We start from the raw sequence: 13,950 nt of genomic DNA, 5'->3' as shown, positions 1-13,950 counted from the left end.
CTACTATATCTACGAAACAAAAGCATAGACAAAGGTTTATGATTCCAACTATGTAGGACCGGACGAAAAGGAAGATGCTTCGGCCATGATAACCCTCCCGGACGCCACAGCAGAAGTCCCAACGGACAGGAGTTTTTTCGAGCAAATCATTAAAATACAGGATAAAAGGAAGCTCGGAGAGGGGAAAAAAGAAACAAAATGCAAAACCCGCAAAGACCAGGCCTGCACTTTACCGCACCGACACGCCGGATCGGTCGGTAAACATCCGGGCAGCAATGTTCATCGAGGCCAGCTCTTGGAACAGAAGCTTGGCGGCGTAGGGGATGTGGACTTGGGAAATGCGGTGCTTGTTGTTGCAGAGACGGCATTCGAAGAGACCCTTCTTGAGTTTGCTAGAGATGGACATGTTAGTATACAGTTCGTTAGATAGAGGGTGAATGAAGGAAACTTACGCGATAGGAGTCATCAGACCACAGTCGTCGCAAATGTGGACACGGAAGGGATCCGAGACATCGAACAGACGCTCCTTGAGGAAGTGACTGGCACCGTGGGCAATCATACAATCGCGCTCCATCTCTCCGAAACGCAGACCACCGTCACGGGCACGACCCTCCACAGGCTGGCGGGTGAGAATCTGAGTAGGACCACGGGCACGAGCGTGAATCTTGTCGTCCACCATGTGACGCAGACGCTGGTAGTAGGTCGGGCCAAGGAACACCTGTGCCACCAGCTTACGGCCAGTGTGGCCATTGTACATGACCTCGAATCCACGAGACTGGTAACCGTGCTCGCGGAGCAGGCGGGAGACGGAGTCGACAGTCACGTCTGTGAAGGGGGTAGCGTCACCTTCGAAGCCACGGAGGGCAGACACCTTACTCAGTTGACACTCGATCAAGTGAGCAATGGTCATACGAGACGGAATGGCGTGAGGGTTGATAATGATGTCGGGCGTCAGACCCTCGCGACTGAAGGGCATATCCTCCTGTCGGTAAGTGATACCGATAGTACCCTTCTGACCGTGACGAGAGGCAAACTTATCACCAATCTGGGGAACCTTGGTGGTACGCATGCGGACCTTGGCGAACTTAAGGCCATCATTGGCAGTTGAGATGACTACCTGATCGACGATACCGTTCTCAGTGCTTCGGAGCGGCGTCGAGACGTCAATCTTGGTGTGCGCCTTGGTACGTTGACCGAGTTCCTCCGCATCTGGTGCGAGAGGCGCAACCTTGCCGATAATGATATCCTCTCCGGAGACACGCACACCTGGAGCAACGATACCATCCTCATCAAGCTTGTCGTAGGTACCCTTGCGCATACCCAGTGTCTCGGTACGCATGGGCTTCTCGAAGCTTTCGACGAATGAAGTACCCACAGTCTTCTCAGAATCCGTATATGTACGGTAGAACAGACTGCGGAATAGACCACGGTCAATACTGCTTTGGTTCATAATGACCGAATCTTCCTGGTTGTAACCAGAGTATGTAGCAATGGCGACAATGGCATTTTGACCGGCGGGCAGCTCGCGGAAACGAAGGAACTCCATTGACCGAGTAGTGGCAAGAGGCTTCTGGGGGTAGTAGAGAATGTTCGCCATGGTCTCCATGCGCTGTGCGAAATTGGTCAGGAAGACACCCATAGCCTGCTTACCCATGGCAGACTGGTAGGTGTTACGAGGAGACTGGTTGTGATCAGGGAAAGGAATGATACTGGCACACACACCCAGAATCATACTGGGATGAATCTCGCAATGCGTCCAGGTATGCGCACGTTGAGTCACGGTGCGCACTCGCTTGTTGGGGTCGTTCTTATCATCTTCTGGCAAGGCGTAACCGGCTTGGAGGTGCTTGGAGATCTCCAAGTCTTCGGGGGTCATGACGATCATAATCGTCTCTTCTTCCTCGGCATCCACGTATTCCACAACACCCGATCTGACCAAACCCTCCCATCCGAAGCCTTGCTCCCGGAGCTGCTCTGGAGGCAGTTCTCGTTGAAGATCCTTGTCCAGCTCCAGCAAGCGAATGTGCTCCTTATTAAGGACCAAGGATCCAGCGTTTTCACTCTTGGGGTCGTTGTCAACGACGAACAAGGGTCGGCACACACGCCCAGCATCTGTGAAGATCTTGAACTCTCGGTCACGGATGTCACGAATCAAGCTGACCTCGTGGGAGATCATGTTGCGCCGACGGAGAGATTGCATAGTGTTGACTAGATGTGTGGGGTCACGGTGAATACCGACCCAGACACCGTTCACAAATACCTTGGTGGCATTAGGGGTGACCTGGGGTTCGAACTCTTCCAGAACTTCCATGTTCCGTTGAATCATGAAATCAACGATGGGCTCACTAGGCGTACCAACGGTGATATAGCACATGAGCGCCAGATTCTTGACGAGACCACAAGCTTGACCTTCAGGAGTCTCAGCTGGACACACAAGACCCCAATGGGTGTTGTGAAGTTGACGCGGTTTGGCGATCTTACCATCTCGACCAATGGGAGTGTTGGTACGACGCAGATGGGACAAACTGGAAGCAAACGTGTATCGACTCAACACCTGGGACACACCAGCCTTGGAGCTGGCAGCCTTCTTTTGCTCACCCCAGTTACCAGTGGCCAGGGCATATTTCAAACCACCAGTCAGAGTGGCGGCCTTCAGACCAATACGGAGGTTAGGCTCCTTGTTGGTCTCCACACATCGTTGCATGTAGCGTTGCAAGTCACGGGTGACGCGAGTGAACAGAACACGGAAAAGACCGGCGAGAAGAGGACCAGCCAAGTCCAGACGCTTTTTTCCGAAGTGATCACGATCGTCGACATCGCGACGGCCGAGAGCGCACTGCAACAGGCGGTGGACCATGTAACCCAAGAAGAAGGCCTTTCGGGTCTCACTGCCCTCGCTCTGCGAGATATGCGGCAACAGCTCCTTTTGCATGATCTCTCTCGCGTAGCGCACACGGCGCTCGTGGTTCAAATTAGACTGAGAAGAGCCACGCTTGGCAATAAAGTCAAGAGCGACTTCACGGTCTTGGATGACGAAACCTTCCTCAATACACGGCTTCAGCATCTCCAGCATCGGGGTATCATTGCGGTCGTAGCAAATGTGGTTGAGAATATCTTCGTCAGAAACAACGCCCAGGGCTCGGAAAACGATAACGATGGGAATGTCGGACTTGACATAGGGCAGAGTCGAACGGATAGTAGGGCCGAATCCACCCTTGGCACTGTCACCCTTGGCAAAGAGCTTGAGCGCAAGCTGAGAGAGGAGTCGAGATCCCTTTTCGACGGCACTTCGGATTTCGGCAACGTATGGCGTCGGGCTGGGAGGGGCCTTCTTGAAAACCTGCACGATGTTTCCAGCACTGCGCTCTTGCGCGATAAGCACCTTCTCACTGCCGTTGATGATGAAATAACCACCGGAGTCGTAAGGACACTCGTTCCAGCTGTAAAGACGTTCTTCCGGTGATTCCTTCAAGCAGCAGTACTTGGACTTGAGCATAATTGGGATCTTGCCAATGAAGATCGTCTCCTCCTCCTGCCAAGCTGCGTCTTGCGGCCTCGCCGCCCACTTTAGATATGTACCGCGGTCTTTGTGTTCGTCTTCAGCCTCGCCAGCTTCATCGTCGTCGCGGTCGGCCACCTGGCACTCGCGTGCTTCGGTGACATATTTTTTCATAGTGAGGTAAAGGGGACTGGCGTAGGTGAGGTTTCGCAGGCGCGCCTCTTGAGGCAACATGCTCACGGTTGATCCATCGTCTTCCGTAACAGATGGTCGTGTCAGCATAACAGTGCCGAATTTGATCTCGTATCGGCGCACGACAACGGGCTCGGCCTCTTCTTCGTCGGGGGGCACGGTCTGATCGAGAACGACTTGTCCTTGCTCCTCCACAAGCTCTTGCATAGTCGAAGAAATGAATTCATCAAAGGAGTCGAGCTGCTGGGAAACGAGACCCTTGACGTCGAAGAACGACGAGATCACCGTCCAGCAGTCTTCGGAGGTGATTCCATCCTCCGCATCGTCGTAGAACTGCTCTTCGTAAGCCTCGTCGTAGTCAGCCATGATTGCGATTTATCAAGATTCTCTGGGTCGTCCACGGGTCAAGGTAGGTGAGAAGAACTGCGGAGAGCGCAGGGAGGGCGCGTCGGCGGCGGAGTGAAGGTGGTGATCTGAGAGAGGGAGTCACCCAACGCGCTGCGACACCCGCCTGTCAGTGGCTGGCAAAGAAGGGAGTTTCCTGCAAGCGTCACAGACGAGGGATGGAGCGACTTGAGAGCTCAGTGGGATGAATGAGGATCTCCCAGCGTGGCGAGAAGAAAGGACTGATTGATCTCCAAGGATCTTGATGCTTCGGCGCGGCGAAGTAAACTAGGCCCGATATGGAATCACAATCACGTGATGGGTTAATCACGTGTATGGCAGCCTTGAAGTCTAAAAGGCGCTATGAGGTTGTTGATCCTACCTGAGAAGGCTAAAACCAGTGAGAGATCGGACTTTCAGAGTTTTGATTGGGGCTTGTAGATATCAATGATACGTTCGAAGTTCGGGGTCGAATAAAGTGGGTTGTTTACAATTTCACAAGTTGGAACTCAAATATTGAGTTGGTTATACTTGGGTCCGAAAATGAACACGTAGAAGTACATATGGAGCAGAAAGTATATTACACAGTATTCCTTCCCTTTCTAATTTGATCTCATACAAACTGCAGCAAAGTGCTCAACATATCCTTAAAGTCCTTCTGGCCCTGGTCCTCATCTCCAAGTCCTTCCAATTGTTCTGTAACGGTTAGCCTTGCGATTACTCCCAGGTCAAACAAAGAGGTCGGTCATACCTTGCAGAGTGCTCCGAACTAGGGAAAGGTCCTCATCCCGGTCTGCCAGGAGAGAAACCACCTTTTTCTTGGCGCCGTCATCTTCGGCGACGAGCCATGCCAGAATAACATCAATAGTCTGGATAGATGGTTAGTAACCTATGAAGCTCTGCGAGTATATGAGAGTGCAAAACAATAGTACTGACCTGTAACGAGAACAGACCAGCGTCGAACCGGCGTGACAACCACTCGCCAGCCATAAATTCCTGGTCATCTTGTGAAAGACCCTTGCGTTCCTTTTCAATCGCCTGCTCAACGGGAGACACACGGGCAGCATAGTCCCGTCTCAACTTGATGAGTTTCTCAATCTTCTCGTACTCCTTCTCCATGAACTTGGCGAGTGCTCGGATACGAGGAGCAGAACCACCAGGCAGGAGGCGGAGAAGGGAAGCAAAGATACCTAGCAGATGCTCGATATTCTGACCCTCTTGCTGCTTGATGTTAGTCATGTGCAGGGTATGCCAAGGATGGAAATTGATGGCTTGCCTTTTTCATGAACATTCCAAAGATCGTCCTCAGCCCGGCCGCTTCAACAAGGCGCTCGCACGCTGGGCCACCTCCTGAACCACCAAGGGCATGGTCGAGAATCTTAAGAGCTCGGGGCTTGCTAAACTTGCTCTCTCGGAGCATAATTTGAGCAAGTTCAATGCCCTCTGCATCGATGAACTTCTCCTTACCAGCATCATCATCTACAAGGCAAGCCAAAGAGTCAAAGAGATTTTCCACGTATTCTTCCTCTTCGGAGTCCTTAGCTGGGTCCCGTTTCCGGTATTGGCTGAGGAGCTGAAGGAGAGCATCGACACCGTCAAGAGCAACAAATTTCTCTCGGTTCTTAGGTGAAGATTGCAGAAGAATTGCCAGAATCTCTGCGGCATATTGTTTGTTCTGGGAGACCGGGGTTTCCTTCTGCTGTATGCGCGATAGAATCCAAGGCAAAACGGCAGCATCTTCTCCGATCTTCTCTGCGAGTGCGGACTGGGAAGATAGATTTTCCAAAACGCCTAATTCGTGTTAGATCTTGGGGGCTATGAGACAAAATGTTATAGACATTGACCAAACTTACTTAGAATGTAGTAAATACCAGTCCTGTCGGTCTCTGCGCCTTCATCCAGGCGAGAGAGGTTCTGAGTCAAGAGTTCGATAAGGTCGGAATCCATCTTAAACAAGTCAGCAGGGTCATATGAAATGTCAAACTCCCAGATGACACTCTTACCATGGCATTAACCAGGCTATCCCACTGCTCCTGTTCAGCCTCAACATCCTCATCCGTTAGTTCACTGATGATCTGGATGGCGTCGATGGCAATATCCGCATTCTCGTGCGAGAGCAGCGAGACCAATGAGGCAACACAGCCCATCTTGGAAAATTCCTCATAGAGCTCAGGATTCTCCGACAGAATTGATAGTCCCTTGATCTCCGTGTCGAGGTCAGCCTCGGAGGCCATGAACCTGCCATATCACCATTAGCGTGTGCCCAAGCCTCCAACGAACAACCAACGTACTTTGCCGGGTCATTTTCGAATTTCGCGCGAAGCTCGGCATTCTTGGATATCTTCTTCTCAAAGTTCAAGGCGAATCGGCGGACCCAGGCTGCATCGAATTTCTCGGGCTGTAGGTTAGATAGCTTGTTAGCAATTGACTTCACTGAATTGCATCTAGGTGGTTCATACTGCAGCTTCTTCCTCCTCATTTTGATCAATGTACTGCATGGCTTGGGCAGTCTTCTGTTCCATGCCACCACCGAAAAAGCGGCCCTCCTCGTCATCGGGGATGTCTTCCTCAAAGTCTGGTGGTAGTTCGGGTCCGGCCTCGCCATCGTCATCGTCAAATTCGTCCTCCACCATGGCACTCTTGCCCTTTGTCCTCACGTCACCATTGGAGTCCAACTTTGCCGCTTTGTATAGCTCGTCTTGGTGTCTTGTTAGCAAGCTGTCGGAGGCACATTTGCGGGGAACAGAGGGAGCGTACTAGGGTCCTGGACGGGCTCAAACTTGCGCTTGGAGCTACCTGCAGGCAGTGGCTTCTATGGAATGGTCAGGTCACAGAACAAACAGACCAGAATTAAGCACCGGTAAGACTTACTTTGAAGAGCTCGTCGACACTCGTCATGGTTGCTAGGATATGATCGGTCTCACGATGGAGCAGAGCTCACAAGTAGCCAAGGATCTGTAGTATATCCTCCACAGGTAATATCAACCAGAAAAGAGCAAACTCAAGGCCCCTGCTGGAATTGTAGCTCCTCCTTGATTCACGACTGCACAGACAATCGCATTTCCAGCTGTCGCGCGCCCCGAAAGGTGATTACGGTGGCCGAAGCAGACCAAAGACGCAGTGACGCCAAGCGGCCCCGGCGGCCGCAGATTTCTCGACATCCTCCGATTCACTCCATCAACCTCGATCCATATCCCCCATTAATCCCCATTTAACGACCATTCACATCATCCATCAAAATGGCTCCTAAGCGCGTCGCTGCCTCCAACTCCTCCCGTCCTCAGAAGAGCTTCCTGAGCACCGTCTACGACGAGGCCACCAACCCGGAGAACGCCACCATTGTCCGCAGCCTCCTGGTCTTCGGTGTATGTCTTTATCATAGCAACTGCTCATCTAGTCGGAAACAAAGCTAACCTCTCTTCTTTTTCTAGGCCGGTGTCGCTTTCCTCCACAGCAGCCTCGGCGAGCTCCTCCTCCCTCCGTGAGTCGATCCGCTCAACGTTCAGTCTCCGACTCGAGAAACCGTTACTGATATAATCACAGCATGTAAAATCATTTTACACCCTGAATCTTCTCTCGCTCGAGTCAAAACCTCTTCCCGGGACTCGTGAAGCTATACCGTCCACCGAGGGGACAACCGACATGGACACTTGATTGTCCATGTTGGAATTTATCTGTACAATAGTTCATTGGAAAGGGCGCATGGCATGAATAGGCATGTTCGGCCTACGTGATTTGTTTTGAATACCAATATTATCAACCGCCTTATAGAACCTGATACTGGTGCTCTTCAGATTGGTCATCTGCTCGGCTGCCCTGGTTGTAGCCATTAACTCGGCACAAGTAAACGTACAATCTGATTCTCATCTAGATGATGGCTAGCGTACCCGAGAGCATATTGATTGTTTTCTATATGATGGCTATGCAATTATGTGCTCAAATTTCAGGCTGAATCGCTATTACTTGTTGTCCGGGCCCGTTAACTGAGATCCCGGCTTCCAAAGCGCACCCTTCGGGCCAATACGTATAGTCTGGGCATAATGACAAAATCCGATTAACCTAAGAAAACCCCTGCCTCTCATGGTGCAAGTTCTTAGGCCCATAGTTGTGTAGTAATGGAGTTTACAATCGGTCGTTGCTGGTCCCTCGGCGCAAACCGGGATACCCATTGTTGGGGAAGCTGAACCTCCTACGCGCTGGCCGTGCTGCAATATGGAATCGAGTTCCTTATTTGGGCATCTGAGTGGCTTTATGCAAGCTACGCGTTGTCGATACGAGAAAAGAAGCCCTTGAAAATACAAACGGCAAGGCTGTTGGCCGTATAGATGTCTGCCATTTGTCTCATTTATCAGTGCCGGGCTACCTCGAAGAAAGTTTTCATGACGAGAATAAATGTAGAAGGACCAGTATATTACATAGTGTGCTTGCAACAGTCATAATGCCACGTCTACTTGAATATAAAGACTCTAGTATTGAAAGTGATAAGCTGCTCACCCTGCTCTCGTTAGTACATGCTGTTGCTATCAGCATTTCTGAGAGTCTTGGGTATCAGCGCCTTCCAACACAGTGGAAGATCAATATGGCATTTAGTAAGAATGATCGCGCTGTATACCTGAATTAGATTGTTCTTTACCGAGGGAAAGGAAGAAAGACCCCGGAAGTTGTTCTACGTGTGTAATTTCAGATTTGATTGCGTGGTAGAGACCCCTGTCGATGGAGGACGGGAGTGCCATTTAAGATGACAAGAAACTAACTCTATTAGTACTACGGTGGAAGACTATGTCACTTGGCGTACATCTGTCAGTTTGTGGATTATATGATTTCCGTGAAAGGTATCAACGGGTGTCCATCTTGACTATGAAAGGGTACTTTACAGAGCAATAGTATTACGTAGGAGGTACCGAAGGAAACCTTCCAACGGCTACATTGAAATCAAATAGAAAGAATTGGATAGCAAAACGAGATACATGGCTTCCATGCTCAACTATACTGATATTACTTTTCACCTAAGCTATCCAAATTGCACTTCACGCAAGGCCATCGCAATACGAGATCTAGCTTCGTGTTGGTTAATTGCACTCGTTAAGTCTCGAATTCCTACAAATTAACACAATTAAGTTGCCTATGCTGACAAGAAGCTACCAAATGCGGTATGTGCATGTCAGCTTGCGCCCCGCTTTTCTCCGTGGTCAGGGCTGCCACACCCGTGTGCTGACTGACTACTAACTCGATCGAGCTCGTGGACCAAATGCCAGAAACAGATAAACTCAGGCAGGTAAATCGCCCAGTTATCCACTTGAGATGATGATCAGAGGACTGATTCGCAGCGGGTAGCTCTGAGGGGCGATTAGTGTCCGCGGATGTGGGAGGCATGGGGCCGTTTAGTTAATTTTGGATTAGTTTATACGCGATGATGCTACCTATATTCTAGAATTTTAGATCTTAGATGCTCCATAGTATCAGACTACAGGTGATGGCCCCGCTACATCATAGTGGGCTATCGGGCGTTGAAGTGGAGGATCTTCGCATATAAAGTTTGTGATATCCTCTCTCCAAGGCCCTTCTCATCTATCTAAATTTCAAGAATATCATCTTCCTTATTCAATTCACTTCCTTCATCATGAAAGTCTGGTTCATTACTGGATCCTCCCGTGGCCTTGGCCTCGCTGTCGCTGAAGCTGCTCTCAATAATGGAGACTCGGTCATCGCGACCGCTCGAAAGCCAGAACAACTTTCCAGTCTGGTCGACAAATTCGGTTCTGATCGAGTCCTCCCTGTTGCACTCGATGTTACCAATAACGACAACGTCATTCAGGCCGTGAAGGCTGGCCATGAAAAATTCGGCCAAATCGACGTCGTCGTCAACAATGCTGGATACGCGAATACTTGCTCTGTCGAGGACATTGATATCGACGATTTCCGAGCTCAAGTAGACGCCAATCTTTTCGGCGTCATTTACGTGTCAAAGGCTGTTATTCCCATCCTTCGTCAGCAGAAGACTGGCGGCCATATCTTCCAGGTATCCTCCCTTGGTGGACGTGTCGGCTCTCCGGGTCTCTCTGCCTACCAATGCTCCAAGTGGGCCGTCGGTGGTTTCTCGACTGTCCTTTCTCGGGAGGTTGCTCCCCTAGGTATTAAGATCACCGTTCTTGAGCCTGGTGGCATCAGAACTGACTGGGCCGGTTCATCGATGCATGTTCCCCCAGTGAGTGAGCCCTACCAGCAGACCGTCGGGGCATTTGTCGAGATGCTGCGTACATCAACGGGAAGTGAGCCATCGATCCCGAGCAAGATTGCGGATATTATGATTAAGCTCTTGGACGAGGAGGAGCCTCCTTTGCGCCTTCTTATTGGTCCTGATGCGGCTGAATATGGCCGGCAGATGGGCGAGGCACTCGCTGCATCAGACGCGAAGTGGCACGAGCTGAGCATATCTTCGGCATAGTGCAACTTTTATTCTTGTATAAAAGCTATCTGTCTTCCGCGGATTGACAAGCCTTGGATTGGGTCGCGTTTATTAAGGGCCATACTGCTGGCTATAAGTCTGGTCTGAGCTTATTGGGTGGAAGATATTAATGTATTGGCTGAGATTTGAGTATACGCCCATTTTAGTAAACTAAAATCTTGATTGGCTTTCTACAGTTACGCTGCTTTCCACCTTCGAACTCTTCTTACATTGTTACAGCATACCCTCCCCACGTTCAATCCTTGAATCATGAATCTTCTATATTCTAAATTTCTATACTGACAAGCCATGAACAGTTCACCGCAGGCACAAAGCTTCCTCCCAGAAAAACCTTCCACCAAAATCACACGCCCTATTCAGCCACAATATCGTTTTCAAATCCCGCTTGATCTCATCCCACGAAGGTAGACCATACGGTCCAGCCAGACGTCGAAGCTCCTCGGCATACCACAATCTTTCTTGCGATTCACCAGCAGCAATGCCCCCAATAATGAGACACCAGTATATAAGTTTGATACTCACTGGCGAGTACATCTTGGCCATATCCTCCGTCGATTGGAGCTCCGCTTGCAACATCTGGGAGAGCTCCAACAACGGAGCGGACTGAGGGGGAAGCGGGAATATCACTCCCACCCCCATGATTACCAGTGCTAGTCGACATGATTCATATAGGGGGTAGGAGTTTGCGGTATTTGGGTCCAACTTACTTCCTGGCAATAACGACATAATGTGCCATTGGACCAGATTTCGAAAGTCGGCCAACATGTCCAACGCTACGTAAACCCCATCTTGGTATTTGTCAACCAAAGCCAGATATGCACGTGAAGCACTGAAAATTTCCTGCATCTCGGTGGTGATGGGTAATTCGCTGATGATGTCCGGATCCACGTTTAGCACAGGATGCTGGGCATTGATGACGTCTTGCAAGGTCAGGAATTCTCCTTCCTGGAGGGATATACAGGGGAAGAGTGGCTGTGACAAAGACCTGCTAGCAGCCAAGACGTCGGAGCTATCATTTGCACAAGTCAGTTCCGTTTCCTCCTCTCATGAAATCAAAACATATACTTACAAGGAAATCACACCAGCAAGCCCCGGTAGCTTGATGGTTTCCAGTCCCCCCTTGAGATACACTAGCTGGACCAATCCGACTTGATGTATAGGATGCGGTTTCAACCGGCCATAAACATCAAGCCATTGCAAACTACGCAGTGGTGATTGGAATGGCGACTCCAGGAAATCTGGACCCAACGGGGCTTCGTTCTTGTTATTCGCCATGCACAGAACGCACAGGATAATAGCATCGGTGATGGCCTCGGACGGACTCTGAATCGCTTTATTGATCCTCGTGATAGAATCCGCTTCGCATATCGACATTTGTTTCTCGTCGTCGGCACTGAAATTGCTCTGCTTTTTTTGCAACCACATTATTCGCCGGTGGGAGTATGATCCAAACAACATGGCGCTATGAAGAGCTGGGTGACCCAGTGAGCTTGAGAACCAGCCTTCAATGCCAGCATGGCCGGCGCCACTGATTGAGGAGTTGGGCATCAGACCAGGCCATAGCACCGATAGACCTGGTAAGACAGGTTAGCAATTGACGAGGTGAGAAAACCTTTGAGGGATCTTACAGTATTTATTTGAATTGCTAACAAGTCCGCTTGACAGTGGGGATGATGATATGTAACACTGAAAAGGATCCAGTTTGTCACAGCTGACCCTGCTCAATTCCATATGAGCTCGTTTATTGCGTTTTCTCTGGATGCGCTCGCGACCAGAATCCCTCGGCGCCTGCGGTTCCAATTGCGACCCCGCTACCGAAGCGTTAAGTTTTTCAGCAGAGGGAGTCGGTCGGTCTAGGTCTTCATTCTCCTCAGCCGCGGAGGGACCAGGCTCGAGCAAATCCTCCTCAGGATTGGCCTCTGGATTTTCTCGGGCAGCTTGAAGTTGTCGCCACATCCATCCTCCAGCATGAGATCGTACTATCCGACGAGTATCTGATCTTCCTCGGCTGGATGAGGGGTCTATGGTGACAAACTGCAGGGCCTTCTTTCCCTTTCCCCTCTCTGGTTTCCGGGACATATTGAAAGCTCTTGTTAGTCTGCGCCGAGCTTTCAATATATCCCCAGTAATTGGATTCACTCCTCCGGCCTGCAGCGGGATTCGAATGGCTCAGCAAGAGATAGATTGCATCCCCTTTCGCAAGAATCCCGGCAGATTTGCGGGTCGCCTATCAGATCTTTGAGCTAAAATGCCCCCTGGATCGCGTGGCACAGTGATTGGGCACCTTGCCCCCTGCTTACGGGACTTTTTGACGTGGTATCTTTCTCGATTGCACCAGAGGCTAAATCTGCTTATCCCGTCGGAAAATACTGATCAAAAGGTCATGTGTTCGTAGGTTCCCTTTCCGATGAATTTTTCCCTTGCCAAGTCAAAGACGCGTAAAAAACGAAAAGAGTTACACGGAAGATGAGCAACTGATGGGCCCGCTTGATAAAATAGGGCTTTCGTTTAGGAAGTCCTCCGTTCTCCGTGTTTGTGCCGGCATTCATACTCTATTTGTTACATAACGATACGCCTAGAAAAACACCCTTAATCTGGCCATGCAGTTCAATGTTCCTCGATGGCAGTTCGTCAGGGATACCCAACAAAGGACCCTAAATTCCTAATCCAACCAATCATTTGGCATACAAGCCCCACTCTAAGCAGTTTTCGAGTCCTGCCGAGGTCAGTTTGGGTAACGGTCAATAGCGTTCCCACCCTTAACCTCTAGATTTGAAACTATCGTAGCGGGGGTCCGATCGCTACCGGTAGTCCCGAGCCGTTGATTTTACAAGCGGTTACCAGTATTTTGTACGGAGGAAATCTCAAAATTAAGTTACAGTTATTTCTCACGTGATGAGATGTAGAATTTGACAAGGGGGCTCTTTGTGGAATCTCTCTTTCCATGGCGACCACTATTGCCAACCTTAACCCGCTATCATAGCCATTCATAACCATGAGAGGAAATGAGTATTGATCTCCATTATTCAAATTTAACAGGACCCTTTCCAACGCTAAACTACCCACATCTCTGAGACTACACTCCGTGACCAACTTACAGCGTGATTGATATACATGGACTAGAGGTTGAAGAGTCTAAATCTAGAGACCAAATAATGACTCTAGTCGGATTTACTTCCTGGCTCTCCTGCACCTTTCAAGAGGGAACCAGGTCTATTTTAGGACATTGCTTTCGGTGGCTTGGGCGTCATCTCTTTTGAACCGCTAACTAGTACCGCTAACTAGTAAGATGATGATGACAGTTTGGCGAAGCTTTTAACTTGTGGAACCCCACCTACTCCAGTACATACTGACCAGGGTATGTGCAGTGAATACGAGCGGAGTGAAAATGTACATCTATCAACCCCAT

At 50.0% G+C, this 13,950-nt stretch overlaps 5 protein-coding genes across 5 annotated transcripts; 2 read left to right on the top strand and 3 right to left on the bottom strand.

The window, feature by feature from the left end:
• Positions 1-229: 229 nt before the first annotated feature.
• N7496_000228 (DNA-directed RNA polymerase II core subunit RPB2) lies at positions 230-4,057 on the bottom strand (the record flags this gene model as incomplete). The annotated part of the gene is made up of 2 exons (XM_056693159.1): positions 230-392; positions 453-4,057. 2 exons carry the CDS (start codon positions 4,055-4,057, stop codon positions 230-232), a joined length of 3,768 nt encoding a protein of 1,255 aa, XP_056559888.1.
• A 631-nt stretch (positions 4,058-4,688) lies between these two features.
• Positions 4,689-6,973, bottom strand: N7496_000227 (beta-catenin-like protein 1; the record flags this gene model as incomplete). The annotated part of the gene is made up of 10 exons (XM_056693158.1): positions 4,689-4,771; positions 4,827-4,944; positions 5,012-5,351; positions 5,413-5,866; positions 5,929-6,022; positions 6,079-6,313; positions 6,367-6,473; positions 6,535-6,773; positions 6,833-6,887; positions 6,947-6,973. The coding sequence occupies 10 exons, from the start codon at positions 6,971-6,973 to the stop codon at positions 4,689-4,691; spliced, it is 1,752 nt and encodes a 583-aa protein (XP_056559887.1).
• A 337-nt stretch (positions 6,974-7,310) lies between these two features.
• Positions 7,311-7,664, top strand: N7496_000226 (uncharacterized protein). Its single transcript, XM_056693157.1, has 3 exons — positions 7,311-7,440; positions 7,507-7,556; positions 7,619-7,664. Exons 1-3 carry the CDS (start codon positions 7,315-7,317, stop codon positions 7,623-7,625), a joined length of 183 nt encoding a protein of 60 aa, XP_056559886.1. The 5' UTR covers positions 7,311-7,314; the 3' UTR covers positions 7,626-7,664.
• A 2,031-nt stretch (positions 7,665-9,695) lies between these two features.
• On the top strand, positions 9,696-10,520 carry N7496_000225 (Bcboa17; the record flags this gene model as incomplete). The annotated part of the gene is made up of 1 exon (XM_056693156.1): positions 9,696-10,520. The coding sequence occupies one exon, from the start codon at positions 9,696-9,698 to the stop codon at positions 10,518-10,520; it is 825 nt and encodes a 274-aa protein (XP_056559885.1).
• A 318-nt stretch (positions 10,521-10,838) lies between these two features.
• N7496_000224 (uncharacterized protein) lies at positions 10,839-12,620 on the bottom strand (the record flags this gene model as incomplete). Its single annotated transcript, XM_056693155.1, has 3 exons — positions 10,839-11,550; positions 11,611-12,115; positions 12,170-12,620. The coding sequence occupies 3 exons, from the start codon at positions 12,618-12,620 to the stop codon at positions 10,839-10,841; spliced, it is 1,668 nt and encodes a 555-aa protein (XP_056559884.1).
• Positions 12,621-13,950: the final 1,330 nt, after the last annotated feature.

Source organism: Penicillium cataractarum (genome assembly GCF_028827025.1).
Source record: "Penicillium cataractarum strain IBT 29864 chromosome Unknown utg000001l, whole genome shotgun sequence".
NCBI classification, from domain to species: Eukaryota; Fungi; Ascomycota; class Eurotiomycetes; order Eurotiales; family Aspergillaceae; genus Penicillium; species Penicillium cataractarum.
This window is presented reverse-complemented; position numbering and strand designations above follow the sequence as displayed.

Coding starts and splice junctions, on each gene's coding strand:
- N7496_000226 (XM_056693157.1), top strand. CDS start 7,315: ATGGCTCCTAAGCGCGTCGCTGCCTCCAACTCCTCCCGTCCTCAGAAG. Junction 7,441..7,506: donor GCAGCCTCCTGGTCTTCGGT/GTATGTCTTTAT, acceptor TTCTTTTTCTAG/GCCGGTGTCGCTTTCCTCCA.